This window comes from Sprattus sprattus (genome assembly GCF_963457725.1).
Source record: "Sprattus sprattus genome assembly, chromosome: 5".
In the NCBI taxonomy this organism is placed as follows: domain Eukaryota; kingdom Metazoa; phylum Chordata; class Actinopteri; order Clupeiformes; family Clupeidae; genus Sprattus; species Sprattus sprattus.
Genome location: NC_137924.1, coordinates 36,593,811 through 36,621,159, shown reverse-complemented (window position 1 = coordinate 36,621,159; position 27,349 = coordinate 36,593,811). Strand labels below are relative to the sequence as shown.

The following is a 27,349-nucleotide window of genomic DNA, read 5'->3' as shown; positions in this document are numbered from 1 at the left end:
AAGCGTTAAAATATTCTAGCTTTTTTATTGATTGATATGGGGTTAACATTTTTCTTGTTCTGATGTTTCCACCTCAGGGACCAATGGGTGTTCCTGGATTCTCTGGCACAGACGGCGTCCCAGTGAGTAGAAGCATTAAACCATCTGACCTACATTTACTTACTGTTGTATTATTTCCTCTCCCTCCATTTCACCTGTTTCCATTACAACTGCTGGATGGCTAAATACCACTTTACATCTCTGTTAGGGGTACAATGGTACACTGACTTGTAGTTGCTCTCTTGTAGTGTCTTCATCAGACAATGAAAGTGTACTCATTTCTAACTATCTATAGTTTGTTGCTGTACAGTTATCGTACTCTGAATGTTTTATACCGCTGCCCTCCTCGTCCCCATTCTGTGATCCTGAGATTGTCCTGTTTGTGTCCACAGGGCCACCCTGGTCAAGAGGGACCCAGGGGACCTCTAGGAGGGGACGGCTGTAATGGCACCGCCGGTGACCCAGGGTACAGAGGACAGGATGGCTATTCTGGTGATCCAGGTTCATATGTGAGTATGAAAAAGAAAAGAAAAACTCTGGTTGCTGTCAGCTCTTTTGACAGAAAACTGTAATAAAACATAGCATTAACACCGCATAGATGGCTGCACGTTGCATTACTGGGAATTATATCATATGGTTACCATCTTAGCCATCTCGAACAACTTGCATCACTTTCTTTTAAGGTATCACATTGCAGGCAGGATTGAAACGGACATAGATTAGTATTTACCTTTTAATGAATTAATACTTTTGAATAAAAGAAATACATTTTTTTAAAGGCTTAGTAAGTTTTAAGTTGAATGTGGTTGAATTATTAGAATTTGGTGTTATTATTTTGCCAAAAGATAGATATAGATAGATATTTAGACAGGTATTCACCAGGTGCCAACTGTGAGTAGCATAATAGATATGAAGATTTTGAAGAGTAGACCTAAAACAAAATATGTTTTCCAGTCAAATAAGGCCCGTTTAATGTTCCAAAAACACATTGTTCACATACTGTACATCTCTATTCACCCTCTGTCAGAAACACTCTGTTAGAGCTGTTGTGTCTCTAAGCCTCCCCTCCTCCCAATGAGCCCATTGTGCTCTGATTGGTCAGCTAGGTGGGCAATAAGGATTGTGTTACGAGATTGCATCATCTTGTAACATAGGGAAAGGGCTGAAATTGTAACGAGACATTTCAGGCAGCTCTGAAAAGTGGTTTCTGTTGGGAGAGAGTAACTCCTTTTGGAAAAACAGAAAAGCATAGCAGGTCCTCTTTAAAAATGAGAGAAAGCTGCAATATAACTGAGATGACACAGGAGGGCGCTGCTGAAAACTATTTACAACTGCTGTCCCCCTGCATATAGTGCACTTACTGTATATCTGTCTACACACACACACACACACACACACACACACATACACACACACACACACACACACACACACACACACACACACACACACTGCATTATTAAAGAGCGATGGTTTGTGTTACAAATTAAACTAAATTGCACCTAAAAAACATGATACAGACAAACATTACGTATAAATGTAGTTTCTCAGGAAATCTGATCAAGGAGATGAAATGGCTTTGTGTGACATATCGTCTGTTTTTTGTGTGATATATTGGCTGTTCTTTGTGTGATATATTGTCTGTTCTTTGTGTGATATATTGTCTGTTCTATGTGTGATATATTTTCTGTTGTTTGTGTGATATATTGTCTGTTCTTTGTGTGATATATTGTCTGTTCTTTGTGTGATATATTGTCTGTTCTTTGTATGATATATTTTCTGTTGTTTGTGTGATATATTGTCTGTTCTTTGTGTGATATATTGTCTGTTCTTTGTGTGATATATTGTCTGTTCTTTGCAGGGAGCACCTGGTCTTAAAGGACAGAAGGGAGAGCCAAACTTTGTGGATTTCGGAGGAAATGACATCACGGTAGAATGAAAATATGTGCAACTGCTCACATACATTCGTACCCCCAGCCAACACACATACATAAACATTTATCATTTAATTTTGACTGTGCTACACCTTACACATATTAATATTTTTACATGACTGTGTAATTATCACAATTGTTGCATTATCATTGTATTTAATTTTACATTATTAAAGAAATATTCAGTCTTTTTGCCCTGAGAGTTTGGGCCAGGTTCCTTGAGTTTACATATTTTGGTAGGAAACAAAATATGTGAATTAATTATTATTATTATTAGTATTATTATTATTAGTATTATTATTAAGAGGGCAAACACCTACAGAATTAGCTGGTAACTGTATTTAAACATGTAAATCAACTCTTTTGTGGTCTGGCTGGTTTTAGGGTCCTGGTCGGCATGGAGCGACTGGTGAACCTGTAAGAAATCAATTTGCTTCTATTGCTTCTATTAAATACTGCAAATCCCCAAGAGGTCAGAGATGATGGTTCTCATGGTTAATTGTTGTTTCAGGGTCCCATCGGTCCAGACGGCCCACCAGGTGGAATGGGAGGAAGAGGCCCTGATGGATATCCAGTACGTGTCTACATGCCAGTAACACCTATAGCCATGACTCTCATAAGTCTCTATTACCATTACTTTAGTGACAGCTATAAATGTCCGTGGTCACAGCAACAGTAGTAGAAACATTTACATTTACATTTAGTCATTTAGCAGACGCTTTTGTCCAAAGCGACGTACAAGGGAAACAAAACTACAATGGCAAACCCTGAACTTGATTCTTATCTTTGTGTTCTTCACAGGGTGTCGCTGGCCAACCTGGGCCCCCAGGCCCCACAGTAAGTATCAGCACAGGGACACAGGCAGCATGCTGTGGCAGTGTCTGTCTTTGGTCCTCAGACCTCTAGATGTGCAACGTCGTAACATAATGAGGAATGCGTTTTATCAGATTATTCTTGTCTGTGACCAAGTCTTGTCTTACACTGTGGGAATCAGTAAGGACAGTGACCTAACTATTCTTCTCTTCTATTCTCTTTACTTCTCTTCTCCTCTTCTCTTCTCTCCTCTTCTCCACTCCATAGGGGAGCCCAGGCCTAGGTTCTCAAGGAGAACGAGGAGACAAGGTATGAATGTGAATTATAATGGATTGAATATCCTGCACCATTACATGCATTATTTTAAGATTCAGACAGCGTTCAGCTATGTCATTATAAGTAGAGGTGGTCTATGTCATTTATCTACCACTCTTTGTTCTGTAGAGGAAGATGCTATGAATCCTATGTGGTGTGTGTGTGTGTGTGTGGGCATGCATGTTTGAACAGAGGCTGTGGTGTATACTCACAAGTGAGCTTTATGGTGGTGGTTTGAAGAATGTTTCCTTGTATGGTTTGCATCCTACCTTTGAATGCTTGTGGATGAAGTGAACACAGGGGTGTCAAAGACTGCAGTGGAGTGGCTGCAGTGTGCCAACCTAGAGTCCGTTAATATAAATGTGTTCTGACATGTAATAATCATGGCACTCCTCTGAGTCATTGACCCCCTGTGAGAGAGAACCCCACTGCTTATCACAATGTCATGAACTGACCATTTCCTGCATTTCCAAAATAGCACCTTTCCTTTCTCACTCTCCTCTCTCACTCTTCTGTCTCACTCTTCTGTCTCACCTCCACATTCACCTTCTCTGTCTGTCCTTAGTTTTCTCTCAGTCTTGCCGTCCCCCCGGTCCACCATCTCTTGCTGTGTCCTACCAAATCCTACCAAACATGTTTACATCTTTGTTAACTCTCCATCATCCACACACCACCTCTCTGTCCTCTCTGATTGGTTTCTCTGATATTCTCATGTCCATTTCAACATTTGATGAATTGCATCTATTTATAACAGAATGCATTTTGTTTGATATTGATAGTAGTGCCACTTAGATTATTCTCTGAACTATTCAATCAAATCAGATCATTCCATCACTTCTTTTGATGATGAAATATCCCTTATATTTTAAAATATTTTTGCCACAACAAATTGCTAATGCAGAATTTGATCTTCAAAAGTTACAATGAATATCTGGTAGCACTACTTTTTTTATGGCAGTTCAGAGAGAACTCGGGCAATAAGCTGCTCTGTTTTTAAGAGTCAGAGTCAAAGTATTTATTCCTTCAGCTAATTGTCTAGCAAAAACCCGAGAGGCATTTGTCAGTAACTCTGAAGAGCGGCACTGAGCTGATCTGTGAGCTGCCATGTTGACTGACCTTTTTGAGTGGTTTGTGACTGGTGCTGAGATCACCTGCTCCCACTTCCTCCGTGACCTTATTTCCCCTTTGACGTCATGGCCTCACACTCATTGGGAAACTGTTTGGTTCTGGGATGCTATATGAGTTGTAGTTTTTAATGGGAAACTGTCTGGTTCTGGGAGCCGTAGTTTTTTTTGGTTGGTTGGTTTGTTTTCCACCTCCTTTCAATGCCCGTCAGAATGAACACTAACAGCCATCATCAGATAAAACATCATCTACTCCATGCATGCATTTGTCACTCAAACGATTCATACTAATTGGAAGGCATGTGGGTAAAAAGAAATACATACTTTAACATTCAAGTCTGTTGAAATATAATGCACAAATTTCATCTTATGTTTGTCTTTCATAAAGCGATGTGAGCCAATTGCAACATGTTTACAGGAGTTAGGATATTGTATAATGATAATCATTATATCTGATCTGTTCAGGCACGTCGAATTGTTGAAATACAGTGAATAGATTTTTGGCGCTTGATTTATACACTGAAGAAAACTCTCCATGTAGAGGATATTTCAAAGTCAGCCAGAGCTCTTTCTTTCTCTCTTTCCACCCTGCTGTTCCTTATGGGATCACCGTACTGCCAACACCGGTGCTTTCTCTTTTCATTCTTGCATTAAACGGTGTCATATTTTTTCATAATCTCTTCTCTTCTTCTTTTTCATTCTTTCCTTCTCTCTTTCTGTTTTCTGTTTATCATTCATTCACTCATTATTTTTCATCCCCCCCTTATTATTTTCTCCTTTATTTTTCTTTCTCTCTGTACCTCTGTCTCCCTTTCTCCCTCTCTGTCTGTCTATCTGTCTTTCTCTCCTTGTCTTTCTCTCTCTCTCTCTTTCTCTCTCTCTCTGTCTCACCCTCTCTCTCTCTCTCTCTGTCTCACCCTCTCTCTCTCTCTCTCTCTCTCTCTCTCTCTCTCACTCTGGCTGCTGACATCTCGCCTCACATGTGGGCTAACGTGTGTGTTCCTCTGGATCTCAGGGGGATGCAGGGCTTCCCGGACACAGGGGCGCCCCAGCTGCTCTGTCAGGCCTGCCTATAGGCCATGTCTACAAAGGAGAGAAGGTAACAGGGACGGGAGCAGTGATGCCAGCCCAGAGAGGGGCAAGGGGCATGGGCAAGGGGAACGGGCAGAGCAAGGCACAGGGCACATGACATGGGGGCAGGTTGGGCTTCATACAGCTCATTCAGATGAAGTAAGAGATGTCAAGCACCGCAATGGTCTTCCACTGGTATACCAGACTTCCATACAAAACACAAACCATTACCATTTGGCATTTTGACCATTAGAAGTCATAACTTCTAAAATGATTTGACATAGACTAGGAACACCTGCACTGGATTGCTATCAAACAGTGTGGGTTTAATTCCATAAATATAATAATAATAATATGCCCTCTTTCATGGCCCAGGTTAGTGCTCTCAACTCCCCCTTGCCCTGCTTAACCCCTCACCCCAAATGGGGTCACAGTCCTCTGACTTAACCCTCTCCCCAAATGGGGTCAAAGTCTTCTGACAAAACGTTCCCTCCCCACAACCCCCCTATAATACTCCCTGAAGTACTGACCAAACCTCAACTCATCCGTCGCTTCCGTCGCCGCGAGCAGTGCCCATCCTCTGCCATGTAAAAACTCTCTCTTCCCTGGTTGCCATGTTCAGGGAGATGTTGGGCAGCCTGGCGTCCCCGGCCGCCCTCTGGTCAATGGAGTGGTGGAGTTTGTGGGCTTTCCTAAAGGAGACAAAGGAATGAAGGTTTGTGCGAAACGTGGTCCAGAGTGTTCCGGAATATGGAGGTTACCTGGGGGAACCTGGATCCCTTCCCTGCTCTGGTCGAATCCACCTGTTTCTTGTCCCTAAATGGGGATGGTCAGCTTGATAGTCCTATTCCATCTTCCTACCGACCCTAATCCTTAGCCACACCATCTACCTCAACCCCTCCCATTCCTCATCCCTTACCAGCATCCCTCACAGCAGGTCCAGCTGCACATGTGTCTTGAGGTGTTTCTATTGTTTCATCATCTCTGGTACTTAATCATGCTCTCTGCTCAGGAAGACGGAGGATTTTTTGCAATTTTGTAATGTGAGCCACAAAAGAAATATTGTTTGTGTAAGCACATCGCATGTTTTCGAATAACACATTGTGGATGGTTGCCAGTTGAAATGATTATGAAAATACATAATTATAACGAAGAAACGTAATACACATACAAACTGTATTGATTATGAAGATACATAATTATAATGAAGATCGAAATACACAAAAAAAACTGTATTGATTATGAAGACACATAATTATTATGAAGATCGAAATACACATACAAACTGTATTGCCATACCCCAGAGGACCATGGAATTAATTCAGCTATTTTCTGAACTATACATCCAGTACATGTTCTAAACAATTACACTCATACAATACAATACACTTTCTTGTATAAAATGATGGTTATCCAATTATTAAGTTGTGGGATCTAAGATTTGTTGACTCATATGAAGAGACCTCTATGTGAAGAAACAAGGTCATCACGTTCCGTCCACTCCTTAGTAAGGCATCTAAATAAGATCAACCCACAGATGCAGACAGGGCCAATTCTTAGAAATATGTAACTTACATTAATTATTCTGTAGGATATTAGGGTTGTCAAAACATATAGTTGGTAGGTTACCAAAACGTTTTTTTTATGTTTAGATATTTCTTACTGGTTGGGCACTTCAAAAACACATATCATTAGTATTTTACATCTCCAAAACCGTCTAAATTTGAAAATTAAGTTGTAAAAACCTCAACCTAGAAAATGTGACCACATTAAAGTACCTGACCTCATGCACAGGGTTGGTGGCAGGTGCCATTGCAGCCATTGCAGCCATTGCAGCCATTGCAGCCATTGGCCATACAGCAATGCATCCCGTCAATATCTTTCTGAACATCTTTAACTTAAATAACACATTTTAAGTAAATATTTCCAAACATGTGTCAAGGTTCAAACTAGTTCTTTCTTCAAAGAAACTGGGCACATAACTAAAAGCCTAAGCTATCCTTGCGGTTGTGTTTGCTGAATCAAGGTTTTATGAGGACTCAGAATGGACATTTATATCATACTCTTTCTACCTTGCTTCTGTATCAAATAATGATACAAAAAAAAAGTATAGACATGGATGTTAACTATTTTCAGATGCAAGAAAAACATCCAAGGTAGACATATCAAGGCATTGCTGATTAGAATCTGCAAATGTAATACTGCAGATACAATACAATACAATACAATGGAATGGAATAAATCTTTCTCCATTACCCAAAGCCATGTTACTGAAGATGTTCTGGTTTGAGCCCTGTCCCTATGCCAAACCAACCCGCTGTAGACATTTTGGTCCAGTGCTTTTCCAGCATTTTCTAGGTTGTTGCTTTTATTGAGTATGCATACTCATTTTAGTTCAGTTATGCGATATCAGTATAAACCAATCTTTTTGAATTAATCCTGTGGCTCAACTGTTGTCATCAATTCTCACTCAGTGCCTCTCTTGTCTTCCCTTGTCCTTTTCTCCTGCCTACTCATTCTCAGGGTGACTATGGTTTCAGAGGCCAACCAGGACTTCAAGGAAGATCTGGACCTCCTGTGAGTTTAGTCTGCTTTCTGACTTAGAACTGAATACATCTGAGTGGCAGTATTGTTCACATACATACATATTATCTGATTTTGTATTATCTGATTATCAGGGTGCTTTTGGATATGGAGGTGAATTGGGTGAAAAGGGAATTCCGGGATATCCAGGTGGACGGGTAAGTTTGCCATAATCGTGATGTCCACGTGTCCACTCATTCACAGGGTCAAGGGGAATCCTGGACATACTGGGCCCTCATTTCATTCATGGGCAACATGCAAAGTCTGCCACACATGACCTTAAAGCTAATTTGATAACTCGGCAAAATCATTTTGCTAATTTGATAACATGAGCAAGATTCTAAGAGCAGACATGGGTGGGCCAGCGTAACACTGAGGTGTGACCGATAAGAGAGTTCCATGGAGAAATTAGTTAATTTGTTTTGCCGTGAAGCTTTAACTAAATGAGTTCATGTCTGCCAGACCTCCCGCACAAGAACCTCCGTCTCCTCTGGTGCACACCGCTCCCTTGGCGACCAGCAATCTGTTTGCTCTTTTGCAGTCCAAATACTGAGCTCCAAGTGAATGTATGGTCCAATCAGTGATTGGCTGATAAAGAATGACTTCATTACCACATCCACTAATTACTCAACCCATTTATGCTCGATTGCACCCTGCTTTGTGCCGATGAGATGAGCAAATATAGGTATTCCGTCCAATTCTCGCTACATGGTTGCTGATGCGCGAAGTCCGTTCACGGTGCTCGTTGCTCTATGAAATGGGGGCCCCCATATTAAACAGACATGCCATACTGGCACAGCATACTTGTTCTTGTGGAACTCTTGGTGGAGCAACAGGATAGTGTAGGGTCCAAAAATAAGCCAGTTTAACAGTTTTGACAGTTTTTATGATTTGATAAACAAAGACAAATAACTCACTTTCTTTTCTGTCCTCATTTTCAGGGAGCTCCTGGTCTGGACGGACCTTCTGGCCCTCCCGGACGACAGGTGAGTCATTTGGGAATACTTTTAGTAGTCCAATTTAAGCATTTTTTTGAATAATATATTAATGTTTCACAGTACTATCAGGATAACATCAGGTTGTCCACTTAACTGTGAATATAAACATAATAGTGGAAGTGCAATATTGAGCAGAAAAGTGACTGCTTTTAAGCCAACAAAAGATTTTCCAGTGAAATTGAATGTGTTTGGAAAGCAGCAACATATTTGTTTAATGGAGTCTCATAAGTTTAAGAAAATATTGCCTTATTTGCAAAATAGATTCAAAGCAGCTCTAAGGAGTTTTTGTTTAACCAGAGTGAGGAACCTACCCAAAAGAACACCAATACCAAGCCTTTAGGAAGTGTGTTTTAGTCTAACCTGAGTGAGGTACCTACCCAAAAGAACACTAATACCAAGCCTTTAGGAAGTGTGCTCTTATTCTTATGCACTCTGTTGCATGTGTGTCTGGTTGACCAGAGCCAATGTTCAGGCCTATTCATAAAACCTGTATCCTGTATCATGACTCACTCATTCCACCAGAGGGGGACATACTTCATTGTGCCTGACAACATTATGCTTTAGTATGTCTTCTGTTGATGTGCATGACCATATTTGGCATAATAGCATAATTGGCAAATCCATTGCTTCACTACCCTCAGTCTGAATCGCAAACAGTATTGAATCACATACTCACATACTTTGTATCTGAGGAAGACTGTCTCTTGGACTCTCCTGTACTGTATAAACACCAGAAAATTGTATAAGCCTATCAGGAAACCTCTGAAGAGACTGACATCCCTGCCTGCTAATTGTTTTTGAATATGTAGTGTACATTTATGGGGCTAGCTCCTATTGAGGCTAAGCCTGCTTAGGAACCATACATGTCTCATACATGTGGAGTAGCTTATTGAGTTCCTTTAGGCAAAGTAATTGTACCTTAGCGTCAGAAGACAATTTAATATGACGGTTCAGTTGAACAGACATGATTGTCTTTGTAAACAGTATAAATAGAATTGACTTGAGGAAGCACAGCCCATGGAAACACTGGTGGGAGTGGTCAGAAAGGCTGACCAATCATAGCACTGACTGAATGTAATCCAATAAGTTTCAAATGTGAACTAATTGGTGTCCATAATAAATGTTTAGTAATAATTATATGTAAAATTGCTTGTGTCATATTTTTTTTTTCTCTGATGATTGCTGAATTTCTCTCCCACAGGGATTCCCTGGGAATAGCGGTTATCCAGGCCAACCAGGGTTTGCTGGCCCTAAGGTACAATACATGGACAAACTCTAATTACAGTGTTGGACTCCTCATGTCCACTATGTTGTATTGACCAGTCACCTTTTTTTGTCATCAGGGCGGACGGGGAGACCAGGGTCTACCTGGACCTATCACATATGGGTCATATGGGGTTTCAGGCAAAGGTACAACTTTGAACAAATTATCTTATATGTAGAATTCAAAGGCATTGCAGGGTAGAAATACTTGTGATCATCATATAATCTAAATTGCCTTTTTTCATGGATGCATAAGTCACATTCCCCTACAGCCATTCAAGGAGACTTAAGGGACAGGTACCTTTAGGCTAGAATGATATCAATTGAAAGATGGAGTCTGACACACAAACTTTCACTGTAATCTTAGACTATTTGGGTTCTGGTTTGTGATTTGTGGGACTGTTTTCTCACTCCAGGTCCAATGGGAGATCCAGGCACTCCCGGCCTCTCAGGTGAACCAGGAGATCAGGGTCCTTCAGGTTACCCAGGAGCCCCAGGTGCTCCAGGCTCACGCTCTTTTGCAACAGGTACTGTACCTTACCACCCCTACACCAGCACACACCTCAGAGACATCCTCCTGAAGCTTGCATTTACAGATTCATTGGTCTTAACGTCCCTCCTGCAGGTGGCCCCGGCAGTAACGGGTTTCCTGGCTTACTTGGAGCCAAGGGAGAAAGAGGGAACCCAGGTCGTCAAGTGCAGGGGCCAGAGGGTCAGCCTGGAGGTCCTGGCTTTCCTGGTGCCCCTGGTCCACCAGGACCACAGGGGAGATCTGGTGAGTTATGTCCCCAGATGGCTCATTCCAATATCCGCTAATGTGTGTTTTTTGTAAATAATCTAGGGTAGTTTTGAAAAACAACTTTGCAGTATCAGTTTTGAATTAATGTTAATTTCATAATCTTCATGATCTTCATTATTGACATACAGGCAACATTCATTCTTGTGAAGTTTGTTATTGTTCGTAGTGTCGGATCACTCTCCCTGTGGCAATCAGTTCCACAATTCATTCACATGTTTTTCTTTGATTATTTAAAAATGTAACAGATCAGATAAAACAGGTAAACACTGTTGGAAACCCATCCGAATTATTCCAAAGCTTTCTAGAACTGGCTTTAAAAATCAACTGGCTATTCAGAGTTGGCTTAACAAAGCTGTAAGTGTGTGTGTGTGCGTGTCATTTTAGAGGTTTGTTATGTGGGGGTGGTCTGTATAGGGTTGAGTACATGGATTGGGAATATCAGGGTGCAAACGGGTGCTAGAGATTTAACTGACAATTCTTACTGTTGTTACTTCCTGTGGGTGAAGATCAGGTCTTTGCACCTTGCCAGAAGGTGACAGTGGGCCCCAAGGCTCAGACGTTGGAAGGTAGCCCGGTCATGGGGGAAATATTCCTGCCTGACAGGCAATATTCTGTGTGCATTATTCAATATAAGAAATAACCCCTCTCTTCAGCTGAACAAAAAACTCATGTGCTAGACTGTTTAGACTAACAGTTAAGTATGCTTTAGAGAAGGTCTTAAGTCTCTCTCTAAAAGTCTGAGAGAATTGATAAGTTGAAGGGTGAGTGTATAGCACATTCATAAAACCGTCAGTAACTGCTTCATAATACATTCAAGAATGCACAAATCAACATTCATGCAATATGTTATATTATATTATAAAACAATTGGGTTCTAGCACGTAATTTAGCTGTTTCTGATTGGACGAGAGACGTTCCATGCTATAGGTTATTCTTCAACATACCTACAGTTACGGGACTTTTCACAGCTAAAAATAAATCACTCCGCGATGAAACATTCGCATTGATGATAACCGTTAATTCAAAGTTTTTAAAATTCCAAACCAAGACGTTGACAATGGAACTATTTTTTGTTGCGGAGAAACAATGTTCCATATAATAGAATATATTTAAGCAATATAGCACTCGTGGGAGTGGGGTGTGAGTGGGGTAGGTAAGGGATAATCCCACGGGTGTTGTTGCCTACGCCACTCGGCCTGGCGGCCTCGGTGGCTACGGCCGAACACCACCCGTGGGATTATCCCTTACCTACCCCACTCCCACTCGTGCTATATTGCTTAAATATATTATATTATATGGATTTTTTTCTACAAAATAAACGCCCACTTTTGCAATCATATTTTCCAACTATTTTCCAAATATTGTCTGTGTCAAAATATTTTGACCTGCCCCTTTCTCTGTAACACAAACTTCTGTAATCATCTATTTCTATGCCAAAGTAAAATAGTTGAGCAACATAGTCAAGATCAAGCTACACTCAAGGGACAGTTCCCTTCATTACAACATTTCAAATTAAAAGCCTGTAGTTCTACTTTTGATCGTTGTGTTGTTAGAAGGCATTTGCATTATCTTCTCTTTACAAAAGTACTGTAAATCTTTACAATGCTGTGGAATACAATTACATAGATTGCAAAGAAAAAACAGAAACATAAAATTAAGTCTTAAACGCTGTCACATAATTGATCACAATGAAATGTTAGCCAGATAAGACAGGACAATATTGTGTAACCTAGAGTGTTTAAGATTTTTTGTGCACACATTTAATAAGTCATGGGTACATTTAAGTAGACCTAGCTCACTTTGTACCACAATGTGCACACAATTGACTTGAACTTCTTCCACTGAAGCAGTACTGATATCCTGTGGTTTAGAATGTTGTCCAACCTTTGGAAATCATTTATGAAAAACTTATGAATGCTGCTTTGCATATCACTTAAGGCAGTGAAGAATTTGTAAATATATTAAAAGCATTTTGTTTGAAATATGGGATTAAAAGGCAGTGTTGCTCACTAGCTGACTAGATAGCTAATTACTTGGAGGGCCTAGCCCTTTCATGTTTACAAAAATAATATGTTCAGTTGTGTGTAAAATACAATAGCGAAAGGGAGACTTTTGTTTTGAAAAAAAGATCATAACTTAGTAACTACCTGCATGAGTGCTGATTGATGGTTTATGAAACAGTGATGGATGTATTATGAAGCATTTATGTGGGGATTAATAATGTTCCATGAACTGACCGTTCAAATTAAGGGTTACCAATGACTCTAACTCCTAAAGCATATGGCTTTGGCATGTGGCCGTCACTAATAAAATGGAAAAATAATTTACCACCAAGAACTAATCTTTCATTGGCAAAAAAATAAATTGGTGGAGCGAAATTCTTTCTGAAATTCAAAAACAGTGACGCATCACACATTTCTGTAATTAGACTAGACTTTTTTCACCAGGGATTTTGTATTTAAAGCACTGTATTTGTTCCTCCTATAGTACCCTATACTCAGTACCCAAGGCAGGTACCTGGTCAACCTGGCCTACCTGGTCAGACGGGCTCACCTGGGGGTCCTGGATATGCAGGCTCCAAAGGTTAGTCAAGTAGACATACCCACACAGGCCTTTAAAACCAGTTCTGAAAATATCTGCACAGTACACGTGCAAATGTGTCTGGTTGTAGCCAGTCTTCATGTGGATTTGTCCTCCTACTCAGGGGAGATTGGAGATTGCCAGTGTCTGGGTGGAGGATCCTCAGGTCAATCAGGCCCTCAAGGGGCTTCTGGCTCTCCTGGTTATCCTGGTGTGAATGGTGCTAAAGGAGAGACTGGAGATCCAGGAGTACCTGGCGGTGTGGGTGGACCTGGATCCAGTGTAAGTGAATTCATTATTACCTATCTATCTATCTATCTATCTTTACTGTATTACTTCTTAGTAATGGTTACAAACCTGCTTGAAGTTACTAAGCTTGTGACATCTTAATGAGGGTGTGGCCTCTTGTTCCAGGGACGCCCGGGAGAGCGAGGTTACTTTGGTCGGAAGGGAGAGAAGGGCAGCGCATTCTTCCCATATGGCGTCAGTGGACGGAAAGGAGAACTTGGGAATACTGGGCCTGGTGGACCTCCAGGAGCGATGGGAAAACCTGGAGGAGATGGACGCCCAGGATACCCTGGAGCACCAGGACCACCTGTGAGTTCTCAAGCCAACAGCTGAAATGTGCTAAATATATTGAACTATGCATCTTGACCTGGTCTCAAGAGCTTATGAAGCTGAGAAACATTATAGCATGGCATTCAACATTTTATTGAAAAGCTCAGTTCCTCCCTTTGCATCACTACTAACCACCTTCTCCCTGAAGGGTGATGCTGGCTATGGGGTGGTTGGAGAAAAGGGCTTTCCTGGATTTCCTGGGGGGAAAGGACGTCCTGGCTTGCAAGGAGAACCCGGAACTGGCTACCAGGGAACTGCTGGTGCTCCAGGGGAGGCCGGTGAGCCTGGTCTCAATGGTTACCCTGGCCAACCCGGCCTACCAGGGCCTCCAGGTAAGTACTACAAAAAACTGAAATTAGGAAGTGAAAAAAAATGTGTAGTTGTGTTTTTATTCTTAAACTTCTTTTTTTGTATATGTGTGTAGCTCCTCTTCTTTTGATATTGAAGTCAACACAGAGGTTACTATGCATTCATTTGAATGCCGTTAAATAGCGTAACTTTCATCATTGTAGTGATAACAGTACTATGAAAAGGGTAGGGTACTCATTTGATAATCTTTTAAGACCTTTGCTTGCCACATTTCTCCTTCACTCTATATTTTTGCCTACCATCACTTGCTTGTCTATTGCAGCAAATATTCATCAATTAATTGATTAATGCAGATGAAAAAAAAGTTGTGATGACTGCTAAACTGCTGCTGTGCTTTTCAAACTGAGAAGGCCATGACTGCAAAGGAGTTTGACAGCTTAATTATGAAATAGCATTGTCTACAAATTTTTTTTGATATACCAAATCAAATTCGATACATCTAGATGATAGATTTATAAATACTTTATCAATACCTCCTCATGCTGCTCTTTCTAGGGTATTTTCTATGAGGTTCATCTGTATTCTTCTTTGTAGTCAGCTCCTTCCTCATGCTGCACCACAAACACATCAGCAATTTAAGCTCATTGAAAGAGAGGGTGGTGGTGTTGGCACTTCAAGGCAGTGTGCACATATTATTGATGTGTGCATGTCTGTGTGTTTGCATTTAAAGTGTGTTCTTTTATATTGATGCCTGAGCCCTTATTTATAACATGTTTATAAAAGTAAAATGTATCCTTGTTTGATATTAGGCATATCATGTAAATATTTCGAACGATTTTAGTTTCCTCTCTCTCCTTTTTGTGAGGGCCTAACCTTGACCTAGCTACTTAGGCATACTGAATTGCTTTTGCCATAACTGAATGTGCCTGATTTAATGAACAAGCTGACATTATCTGAAGTTGTAATTGCTGACTACATCACAGTCAACTGTCAACAGTCATACTTTCAACATTACTTTCTTTAAGCTTATGCAAAAGCTAATTGCTGTTGATTGCTGGGTCCACCAAGGACAGTTTTCACAAATGATTGTATGAGTGGCTGACTAAATGAATGGTTGACAGATAGATGACCCGCTAGCCTTGCAATCTCTCTCACCTTCCTTTGCATGTTGTCTGACTAGGTGACAGCTGTGGGCAGGCGGGGCTTAATGATGCCTCTTTCCAGGAGGGAGGTGAGAAGCCCAGAGCTGCAGCCAATAGAGAAACAGAAAAACCACAGGCTTTGCTTGGATCAGATACCTCATGAAATGCACCATCCTTCACCCTCTTTGATTCAATCCCCATCTTGGCATTCTTGAGGTGTCTTATCCAACGGGTCAGTGGTCATTCCACTGTGGGCCTGGCTCTGTTAGTGCCGCATGGAATTTGCATAAAAAAGGTGCCACATCATCTTTTTGGCCAGGCAGAGCTTGTGCATGTGATCAGCCCTTCTATGCTGGCTGCTGCAACAGGGAGGGGTGGGGATGTGTGGGCATTAGATCTGCCTTAAACTAAATTCAAATAATTGAAAACATAACTAAATTAAATTAACTGTTTGTCTCAGTGTGTCACAAAGTAAGTCATTAGGAAAACTAATACCACACTGATAAATACTGACTAAACTCATGAAGTGACTGATGAGTTCCATTACTGGTTAAGAAGTACTTAACTCTTCTGAGCCATTACACATCAAGGTAAAACAATCAACTATATGCACCAAACATTTACCAAAAAATGTACTAACGTATGCAGCAGGAACAGAGTATGTGTTATAAGCCTCTTTGAGGCACAGAGTTTGGATTAGTACATTTTAGTAAATGGAAAGATTTTTAAAAATTGCTTATTTATTTGTAAGAAGATTTAACCAGTTTAGGCCAAATTAATGAAAATAGCCTTAATAGTTTAGATTAACTAGTAGGTTTAGAGTCAGTTTACACCATTTTGATCTTTTAGGTTTTGGGCCATGAACAATGTTTTTGGGAAGCTAATTGTTTTACGGATTATGGTAGGAGTGACAATACCCTGCAGAATCCCTGGAGAAAGTGGACCACCTGGTTATTCTGGTCGACCTGGTGTGCCAGGTCTGTTTTACTTTTTTGTTATATATATATCGTTCATTTCAAGGATTGAGTAGTTTCATGTTTATGTCAAACTCTTTCCACTGAGTGTGTGTCTGTGTCCAAAGGAGCCAAAGGCAAGCCAGGCACCCCAGGACCCAGTGGACGACCTGGTTTTGACGGGGCCAAGGGTGAGCGAGGTGTCCCAGGTTATGGAGGTGGAACAGGGCCCCAAGGTATATCCACATCTGTTCTCTACGCTCTACATCTCTATACCTCTGTTGCATGTCACCACTGGTGAATGAAAATAACCACTCATCAAAATGTATTCATGTCTATCAGGCTTTGCTGGCCCTAGGGGAGACCCAGGGACCCCAGGTGCCCCAGGTGTAGGCTACCCAGGAGCACAGGGGAAGAATGGTCTTCCTGGTCTGCCGGGAGCCAAAGGAGAGCCTGGTGTTGTGTACGGAGCCTCTGCTGGAAGTCCTGGCCAGAATGGTCTTCCTGGATTACCTGGGGACAAGGGTTCGCCTGGAAATAATGGACTGAGTGGAGCACCAGGTCGGTTCACTGCTACAGTACTACCAAGTGCTATCTTAAATCCGAGTCAATATCACAAATATTTCTTTCTATTCCAAAATGTCACTAACCACTAGTCATTTGCTGCTGAATTTACCTTTAAAGTTTGACAGTAGTTGAGGTACAGTGCTTATTCATGTGTTTCTGCCACAGGTGGGGATGGAGTTCCCGGAATACCAGGACCAAAGGGGGAGCGTGGTTTGGATGGCTACCCAGGCTCTGATGGCCTTGCTGGCCCACCAGGTGAGATCCCAGCGGAGGGGTTACGTGGAGCAGCAGGACCTTCAGGAGGCAAAGGATATCCTGGAGCCACAGGTGAGGGCACTATTTGTTTATTTATCCATCTGTATTGATAAGTACAAAGGAATCCATTTATCAGCCTCCTAGTTGCCTACGTATCAATCATGGAGTCAGTTTACAGTTGTAAATGACTTTGTCAACCCACCTCTGTCATCCCTTTGTGTTACTCCCTACACACCCGTTTGTCTATGGAACATGCATAATGTGATGTCTCTTAGCATTCTCATGCTAATCTTCAACAATTGTGTGAAAAGGTATGTACTCTGACAAAGGTAGTGAAGGTTTGTAGTGCAGAACTTATGGTAGGTGTCTTGAACAGAACAAAATATTTAATGTTACTGTAATTAAGTCATATTTATTCATACAATTAACAGCAAGACCTATTTAAGGACTGTGAATATCTCTCCATTAGTGGTCTGATAATCATGCTTGTTGGTGTCCACATACTGTCCACTGTCATTAGGCACTTTTCCACTGCAGGACCTCGGGGCACTTCCCAGGTGGAGCGAACGTTTACAGGAAAGGCCCGTTAATCAGCCCTTTCAGCCTTACTATTTCCATAACGACGCAGGAACTCCAGGCCTACCAGTGACATAGCCTTTTGCTCTTCGTTCACAATGTCAATTCTGAACACGTCAAAAAAAGATATATTTCTCCAGTGGCAACACCAACATAAGACTATTCAACCAGAGATTTCTAAATAATGTTAAGATTACTTCAAGTCAACAGTTGAATTTAGTTCGTTTTGAATTTTCACGTTTAACCAATAAGCATCAACCATCACTGCAAGCGCCACCCAGCAGTTTCAGAAAGTAACTACCCTGGAGTAGGTACTTAACTTGTTCTTGCAGTGGAAAAGCGCCTTTTGGCCCAATCTCCTTGAGTGGCTAGCTATTGCTGATCATCACCAAATGAATTTCTTTTCATCCATCTCCTCCCCTACTCTTTCACCTCCTTTCTTTCATTCCTCCTCCTCATTCTCCTCCACCATCACCATCTTCACCCTTCCATCCCTCCATTCATGGTGTCATTCTCCTCTGTTCTTGGTGTTGGGTCACTTCCTAGGCTGTCAAGGTGAGAAAGTGTTACAAAACATCCCTTTGATGTCTCTCTCCACCAGCTCATAACTATCCCCCAAATCTGTCCAGCTGTCCTAGAGCCAATGCAATTCTTCTAACCTTCCGTACAACCTTCATCATCCTTCTGGAAGTCTACAAATGTAGCCATAACCTCTTACAGTGGCAAGCTCTAACATCCATATTGACCAAACAAGGGCATTAGTATTTGCACAAAGGGACTAGATGACCAGTGTTCTACTCTCTCTTCTGAAACATTGTAATGTAAGGTTTTGGAGTATGGGATTCGCTACATCTGTTGAGTAAAAGAAAACTTTTAAGAGTTCATCCAGATTAGTTCATCACTATGTCTATACGGCCATCTGGTCCCTGAGTGAACATTGGTACTCACAGTATTGATGTTAAAGTTGAAGATGCTGATGCCTATAAGCACATTACTGAGTTTGTTTTGTATGCTTGTATTTACTATTGTAACCTGAGTGACAGATAAACAGATTGACAGGTGAACAGATCTGTTGGGCATTTTACATCAATGTTAGTACGAATAACATTGCTAGAGTTGGAGCCATACTAACCTGACCAGTGAGAGCTGCTTTAACAACTTTGTGCTTGTGTGATACCCTCTTAACTTGACCAGTGACTGACCCTTCAAACAGGCTACAATTGAGCATCCCCATATGCAATACAGCCTGGTGCATCAGTCTGCCTGGTTGAGCAACTGCACTTTGAAATTTGCACAATGACTTTCTGTTTCTAAATGTATGCCAACCCACCCTTCAACTGGTGTCATACGCAGTAGACGTTGCATTGAACATAGAATTCAACCTAGTGCTAACTAGAGCCAATTCTATCCTTCTAACTCTAGGCACATGGAATACTGATGCACTGATGCTCCTTCTTTTACCCCAGGGCTTTTGGGTGTTTTTTAGACCGTTGAATGGTTTCAGTGCAAATTCAGTTCATCAGACATACGAATTAAGCATTGGAACTGTATTTGGATCATTAACTTGATGAAAGCATAGGAATCGTTTACATTATTAAATACATCCCAGAAAAAAGAAATCAGGGTTGGGTTTCCAAAAAAGAGTTGGAGTGTAATAGTGTTATTTCTAGTTTGTCTAGTTTGACAAATTCATCCTCAAAAATGTCTTCTGTCAGGAGTTGAAGACCTCTAGGAGGTTTTTCATCCACTGACAGCTTGAACACAAGTGAACACGATTAGTAGAGGACCTACTCGTACAAAGGACTACATGAATGTATTGCCTATTAACTATCTTCATTAATTATTTAGTTGAGGGCCATTATTTGGAAACCCACCCCAGATCATATAGTAATATAATTTTTATTATTTCACATATCAAATATTTCTGTCGTCAAACCACCTTCCTACGTATTGCTTATGTTGTTGTTATCTTCTATAGTTCCTGTGTGGGTAGAAACATATCGTTGCTGTGTGGTGAGAAATAGACCAGCCAGTATGGCATGGACTATACCACTAAATAAGTGTTAATTCAAACTTCAACCTAAAACAATATGTCGGTGTGCACAGGGTTCCCTGGACAAAAAGGTGACCCTGGACTTCCTGGAGCTCAAGGACCTGGCGGCAAGAAAGGTACACCAGGGTTTCCAGGTAGTAATGGATCACCTGGTTCAAGAGGCCCTCCTGGACCCCCTGGACCAGGAACACGTGACGGCATCCCTGGAATACCAGGAGGAAAGGGTATGCATATAGTTTTGAAATTGCTTTGACAGTTTACAATAGGGTTGAAACTCCATAGCTTGTTATCACTTTAGTGCAACTCCAGTTTTGATGTGACTGGCATTCAAAATAAGCATAAGGATTTGTTGTCTCTGTAAGGTGAAAAAGGCTCTCTTGGATTGATTGGTTTCCCTGGAAGACCCGGTACCCCGGGTACGCCAGGACGTTCTGGTGAAAAAGGATTGCCTGGCTACTCTGGAACTGATGGGCTACCCGGAGGACCTGGAAGTCCTGGATCAAAGGGTAAAATGCACACAGTGTTTAGGGTGCAGTAAAGGTGCACCAACATCAAACTGCTGAAGATTGGAATTCAATTCATAGATAGTAATGATGTATTCCTTAAAGATAATGAGGGCTTACTTTTTTGTTAAATCATGAGTAAATTGTGAGAACAGCAAATTAAGATTTCATTGTGCAGTGTAACCTATTGCTCTGTACATGTGACATTTAAGAATCTTTGAATTTAAGAGGGACTTTAACTGACAATTAATGTATATGCAAGTCTGAGCTCTCTGAAGCACACATCATGTTGGTCACATATTTTTGGTCATACATGTTGATTTCAGGAGACAGAGGCGAGCCTGGATATCCTGGACTTCCCTCTCCACCAATGAGAGCTGAACGTTTAGAGAGCGGTGATCGGGGTGACCCTGGAGCCAATGGACTCCCAGGATTCCCTGGGCCTAGAGGTGATTACAGTTTAGACACACAGACAGACAGACATACACACTTTTTAGGTTTCCTCCGGTAGGAGGTAACCTATTGTTATCGTAGGTATTATTATTAGGTTTCCTCCGGTAGGCCTACTCCTCCTACAATTTTTAGCAAATCTTCTTCAAAATCACCAGAGATGATCTTCAGACCTAGCCTCACAAAAGTTACGATTTAGAATTTTGATCCTCACAACCGTTTGTCCGGTACAGCCACTCAAATTCAGCAGAAAAGCTGCCAAACAGGAAGTGAGGTCATATGTCAGCAAATATTTCAGTGAAATTGACGCCATAGGGTGTATTTAATTGGACTTGATCCAGGGAATCCAATGGTACCTACATTTTGAAAATCGGTCATGCGGTTCAAAAGTTGCGTGTGTTAACACAAGTCCAACTTTGACCCGTTGGTGGCGCTGGAGTGGTATAATGAGAGACATGAAACTTTGTATGAATAAAGAAGGGACTATCCTTAATGAGTGTGACAAATTTCACAAAGAGTTACCATATGGTTTGTCCAGTACAGCCACTCAAATTTAGCAGAAAAGGCGTCAAACAGGAAGTGAAGTCATATCTTGGCAAATCTTTGAGAAATCAACAACAAACAAAAATGATTGATATAAAGCAAATGGGATACATTGTTAACGCTGAAATAATGCTTTACACATCAACAGGTCAAAAAGTTATACTCTGATTTAATCACAAGTTCATGTGAAGACACTTCAGAATGTTTAGTACACAAATCTGAAAAAAAGTTGACTGTAAGATGAAAAGTAGATTTTTGGTGAATATTTGAAACATGCATGCTTGGCTAATTTCTAGGGTGATTTTCAGTAGAAGGTCTCTCTCTCTGCTACTTTGCTACTTTGCTCCTCCACGCGTGTCTCACACACTCAGTCTCTGTCTTCACACACGCGCAGGCTTGATTTTACGCACACACATTCTCACAGACACACAGCTTGGTGTCACACACATACATTCTCACAGACATACAGGGTAAGCGCACACACACAACCTCCACTCAGTCTAAACTTCAAGGCAAAAGCATTGTAAATGTTGGATATGAAATTTAATATCCCATTGGCAAGTCTGCAGCATGGATTTTTCTATACAGTGACAAATTGTCACAAAATTACATTTTTCCCTGGTTCGCAATGTTTGGAGGAGGAAACCGCCATCACTGCTTGCAGCTATATTTTTTAAACATAACTGCCTGTGAAGAAACAAGTGAAATAAAAAATTGTAAATACCAGTCTGGAAAAAAACATTTGATGTGAAATATTAAAAGACTGTCCTGTAGCAATGAAAGAGATTAGTAATGACATTCAATCCAAAAGATTACATGTGGATTAACTGATTAAACTGTACTCATAAAGGCCCCCCATCCAGAAAGTTCAATTGTGGTGCCTGATGTCTCAGACCCACTCCTCTCCACACTCACGTTGGGTTAGGAAACATGTCAATACCAAGGACAACAACAGATACACCTCAAGATACACCTCAAAAAGATTTCCCATGCATATCTCTGTGTCTGAACGATGCCCTGCCTTATTATCTAAACATCCTACTCAGTATGCCATGGCATGCCACGAGCTATCCAGGGAGGGAAAGGGTGACCACCATAGAAACCTGGGTTAGAGTAAGGGTAGAAGATGTTGAAGATGTTGCTTCCACAATAAGGGGTTGGGGAGCCCCCTGGGATGACGAACCCAGATCAAGGTAGGGGAATCAAATGGGACACAAACTCTGGTCGCCTTCTTGTGACAACAGGCTTGAGAGACAGGGCCACAGGGCCAAACAACCAAAACAGTCCACAATTATACAGATGGGTCCACCCTGCTCTCGCTGACTCTAGGGATGTTCTGTCAGTTCTTCTTAAGCTTAGTTGGGTGTCAGCTGCCCTCTTCTCAGCAGTCACTACTAGGTGCTCTAGAGTCTAGACTGGTCATTTCAGGAAAAGATTGGTTGGGGATTTCTAGCAGTGGCCAAAACCTCTCACTGTCACATGCAAGTTCTCATACCCAACAACCTAGCCTAAGTATAAAAAGTGCACTACAACCTTCATACAGATACTTACGAATACTTAGCAACAACAACAGTTAAATGAAAGACTGCTGTTTAAAAATACCTTAACAGAATCTGAGGACAGATTTGTGGATTCCTCTATCCAAACAACATGTTGTGGCAAAGTCAACATATGACAAATTAAAATTAACTATTCATTTCTCTCATCAAATCCACATAGAAGACGTCAATGGCTGGATTTGGAATCTTTTCTTTTCTGTTATATTTTTATGTTTTTTTAAAAAAAAAAAGAATTATAACTAATGTTAACTACCAACAGGTGATAAAGGTTTCCCGGGGCAGCCTGGTCGTCAAGGACTGCCTGGTTTACCTGGTTTTGCTGATCAAGCTAAAGGGGAACCTGGAGTGCCTGGTCTCCCTGGTCGCTCTGGAGGTTCCGGTTATCCAGGACCTAAAGGCTCTCCTGGTATCATGGGTTTCCCAGGTACAACCGGTCCCAGGGTAAGCCCAGCGCTAAAGCGTATTTTCCGGATGGCTCATTAAACTACTTTGAGAGAAATGTTTAGACATGGGTTTTTGTTTGTGATTGATATATACAGCCGCGGAAAAAATTAAGAGACCACTTCAAAATTATCAGTTTCTCTGGTTTTACTATTTATTGGTATGTGTTAAAGTAAAATGTACATTTTTGTTTTATTCTATAACCTACTGGCAACATTCCTACCAAATTTCAAATAAAAATATTGTCATTTAGATCATTTATTTGCAGAAAAATGACAATTGGTCAAAATAGCAAAAAAGATGCAGTGTCTTCAGATCTCGAATAATGCAAAGAAAACAAGCTCATATTAATTTTTAAACTACACAATACTAATGCTTTAACTTAGGAAGAGTTCAGAAATCAATATTTGGTGGAATAACCTTGATTTAAAATCACAACTTTCATGTGTCTTGGCATGCTCTCCACCAGTCTTTCACATTGCCGTTGGGTGACTTTATGCTACTCCTGGCGCAAGAATTCAAGCAGCTCGGCTTCTTTTCATGGCTTGTGACCATCCATCTTCCTCTTGATCACATTTCAGAGGTTTTTTTATGGGATTCAGGTCTCGAAATTGGGCTGGCCATGACAGGGCCCTGATCTGGTGATACTCCATCCACACCTTTACTGGCCTGGCTGTGTGGCATGGAGCATTGCCCTGCTGGAAAAAACACTTCTCAGAGTTGGGGAACATTGTCAGAGCAAAAGGAAGCAAGTTTTTCTTCCGGGACAACGTTGTACTTTGCCTGGCTGAGGTTTGTAAAAGACCATAAGGATTGAACCAAAGCGGACTGGAGGGTCTCCTAGTTCGTCTTCTCTGATGAGTCCAATTTCACAGTAGGTGCAAGACTCTGTGGCTTGTAGGCCTCTCCAGGTCTCCGTCTAACCATCAGACGACCATGTGTTGGGCAAAGCTGAAAATTGGACTCATCAGAGAAGACGAACTAGGAGACCCTCCAGTCTGCTTTGGTTCAATCCTTATGGTCTTTTACAAACCTCAGCCAGGCAAAGTACAACGTTGTCCCGGAAGAAAAACTTGCTTCCTTTTGCTCTGACAATGTTCCCCAACTCTGAGAAGTGTTTTTTCCAGCAGGGCAATGCTCCATGCCACACAGCCAGGCCAGTAAAGGTGTGGATGGAGTATCACCAGATCAGGGCCCTGTCATGGCCAGCCCAATTTCGAGACCTGAATCCCATAAAAAAACCTCTGAAATGTGATCAAGAGGAAGATGGATGGTCACAAGCCATGAAAAGAAGCCGAGCTGCTTGAATTCTTGCGCCAGGAGTAGCATAAAGTCACCCAACGGCAATGTGAAAGACTGGTGGAGAGCATGCCAAGACACATGAAAGTTGTGATTTTAAATCAAGGTTATTCCACCAAATATTGATTTCTGAACTCTTCCTAAGTTAAAGCATTAGTATTGTGTAGTTTAAAAATGAATATGAGCTTGTTTTCTTTGCATTATTCGAGATCTGAAGACACTGCATCTTTTTTGCTATTTTGACCAATTGTCATTTTTCTGCAAATAAATGATCTAAATGACAATATTTTTATTTGAAATATGGTAGGAATGTTGCCAGTAGGTTATAGAATAAAACAAAAATGTACATTTTACTTTAACACATACCAATAAATAGTAAAACCAGAGAAACTGATAATTTTGAAGTGGTCTCTTAATTTTTTCCGCGGCTGTATATATATATAAATATTTTATCAAAAATATCAACTGGATTCTTACTAAATAAACCATGTAATGAAATGTCCGTCTGTGAAGGGTGAAGATGGACAGCCTGGTTTGCCTGGTAATGATGGGGGTCCTGGGACGCCTGGTACTAAAGGTGAACATGCTAACAACTGTATGGTGTTGTGTTTACAGATTTATAGTCTAGTTACAGTTACAGATAAAGCATTCTGTGTTAATTTTCTCTTAACAACTTGAATTGCCAGCATATGTTACATATTATTGGAGTCAGTGTACAAGCTTTGAGCTTGTAAGTCATAGTTGTTTAGTTGCTCATCGTTGCTTTGAAATTCTGCAGGTGAAAGAGGGGAATCCTTTGGCTACCCTGGAGCTCCTGGTGCAAAGGGTGCTGCTGGAACACCTGGAACTCCAGGTAAGCTCCTTCTAACATCATTTCTGTGGAGTTTCTGTTCTTGCCATAAGTGCTATATAAATGCAGTTATTTTTACCCTATACATCACTAAGAATGTTAAGGCACACTTTTAACTTGAACATGACTATTATTGACAGCTGAGAGGAATTCATGATTACCCACTTCAGCATTTATGACTATCACTGCCCCTTACAGCTTGCTCTAAATTACTTTTACTACGTCTCTCGCAATCCAGGTGGACCAGGGGGCCCTGGTGCTTTAGGTGACCCTGGTGCCCCAGGGGGATCTGGGTATCCTGGGCAGAAAGGTGGTCCAGGAGAGGCAGGACGACCGGGCCTAATGGGTAAGTGACACTGGAGATCAAATGTTCCGTGAATACTTCAAACTTCCTCTTTGTGACCAGAGGTCACTGCCAAACAAAAAGTAATATAATCTACGCACTATATATATGATTCACGCTTACTAGAACTTTGCCTGTTTATTGGTGCTTATGGTGTCATTTGTTGTATTAGGCACCCCAGGATTTCCAGGCACCCAAGGTCTGCCAGGGTACCCTGGACAGAAGGGATTGTCTGGTGAACCAGGCAGGCCAGGGACACCAGGAACATCATCAGATAAAGGTATAGAGTTATAATCCATTTTATCTCCATCTTGGAGATCTATCTATCTATCCATCCATCCATCCATCCATCCATTCATCCATCTGCTTTCTTTTTACAGGTTTACCAGGTGCACCAGGTCTGGACGGACTTAATGGACTCCCAGGAGCTAAGGGAATACCAGGAGTTCCAGGTAAGAGAGTATCTGTCCTGCTGTAATGTTTTGAATATGAATAAAGGCATTTCTTTATCTAACCAATGCACTTGTCTACTACGATTCTAGGTGGAGGGGGTGCTGGTAGACCTGGGTCTCCTGGTGCTAATGGTCTGAAAGGAGAGAGGGGGTCATCTGCTCCTGGGGGACCAGGCCGTCCAGGTGATAAGGGAGAGAGAGGAGCTTCAGGTAAGGAACCAGAGGTTTTTAGCATACAACTGTCAGTTAATGGTAATGATTCGGTTGCATAATTTTTCAGAGGCTAATTTTGGCGAGCAATTCAGCATTTTGTTCAGTTTACTTTCTCTTTCGCATAAACAAAATAACTATTAGCTCAGGATTTCATCATATATATTAATAATTCACACTATGTTCCGATGAAGTCTAGCTAGAGAGTGATGCTTTCTCATCATATTCTTCAGGTGGCTCTGGACTGCCAGGCCTCCCTGGTGCCCCTGGACCTCGTGGCTCAAGTGACATCTCAAACGTCCCAGGACCACTTGGAGACACTGGTCTGCCAGGACTGGATGGAGAAAGAGGTATATAATTTATCTTTATAGCCACATTAACACGGACCATCATTTTCCAATTTTGTATTTTCCAATGTGATGGCCCTTATTAATGAAATAAACGAAAGAAAAACTGCTTTTCAAAAGAACTATGGCACAAAATGATATTTTGAATGACACAGAACAGTAGTTGTTCTTCTGTGCCAATTTGGCATGTTCCACTCAATTCAATTCAGTTTTTAATAGTTTCATTTTACTTGGCTCTAGGGGGTTCAGGCGTCTTGAAATAAAGGGGGTAGGGGTTGCACAGGAAGGAAGAGAAGCATAGAAAGTCAGAAGCAAGTTGATACATATGTCAGTCAAGGAGTAAACATATAAGCATACATG

General features: G+C 41.2%; 1 protein-coding gene across 1 annotated transcript in view; it reads left to right on the top strand.

Moving 5' to 3' along the window:
- Window positions 1–27,349, top strand: part of col4a6 (collagen, type IV, alpha 6) — an 89,482-nt gene that overhangs the window by 56,137 nt on the left and 5,996 nt on the right. The window contains exons 6-39 of the mRNA XM_080839805.1: window positions 78–122; window positions 432–548; window positions 1,901–1,969; window positions 2,358–2,390; window positions 2,485–2,547; window positions 2,775–2,810; window positions 3,054–3,095; window positions 5,241–5,324; window positions 7,820–7,873; window positions 7,975–8,037; window positions 8,821–8,865; window positions 10,079–10,132; window positions 10,221–10,287; window positions 10,557–10,667; window positions 10,766–10,915; window positions 13,427–13,522; window positions 13,644–13,801; window positions 13,934–14,116; window positions 14,286–14,469; window positions 16,494–16,565; window positions 16,670–16,777; window positions 16,884–17,102; window positions 17,274–17,435; window positions 20,046–20,216; window positions 20,355–20,498; window positions 20,822–20,944; window positions 23,307–23,488; window positions 25,301–25,364; window positions 25,566–25,640; window positions 25,876–25,983; window positions 26,153–26,260; window positions 26,361–26,432; window positions 26,523–26,642; window positions 26,876–26,992. Coding sequence (XP_080695931.1) covers window positions 78–122; window positions 432–548; window positions 1,901–1,969; window positions 2,358–2,390; window positions 2,485–2,547; window positions 2,775–2,810; window positions 3,054–3,095; window positions 5,241–5,324; window positions 7,820–7,873; window positions 7,975–8,037; window positions 8,821–8,865; window positions 10,079–10,132; window positions 10,221–10,287; window positions 10,557–10,667; window positions 10,766–10,915; window positions 13,427–13,522; window positions 13,644–13,801; window positions 13,934–14,116; window positions 14,286–14,469; window positions 16,494–16,565; window positions 16,670–16,777; window positions 16,884–17,102; window positions 17,274–17,435; window positions 20,046–20,216; window positions 20,355–20,498; window positions 20,822–20,944; window positions 23,307–23,488; window positions 25,301–25,364; window positions 25,566–25,640; window positions 25,876–25,983; window positions 26,153–26,260; window positions 26,361–26,432; window positions 26,523–26,642; window positions 26,876–26,992 — 3,499 coding nt within the window. The remainder of the gene's footprint in view (window positions 1–77; window positions 123–431; window positions 549–1,900; window positions 1,970–2,357; window positions 2,391–2,484; window positions 2,548–2,774; window positions 2,811–3,053; window positions 3,096–5,240; window positions 5,325–7,819; window positions 7,874–7,974; window positions 8,038–8,820; window positions 8,866–10,078; window positions 10,133–10,220; window positions 10,288–10,556; window positions 10,668–10,765; window positions 10,916–13,426; window positions 13,523–13,643; window positions 13,802–13,933; window positions 14,117–14,285; window positions 14,470–16,493; window positions 16,566–16,669; window positions 16,778–16,883; window positions 17,103–17,273; window positions 17,436–20,045; window positions 20,217–20,354; window positions 20,499–20,821; window positions 20,945–23,306; window positions 23,489–25,300; window positions 25,365–25,565; window positions 25,641–25,875; window positions 25,984–26,152; window positions 26,261–26,360; window positions 26,433–26,522; window positions 26,643–26,875; window positions 26,993–27,349) is intronic.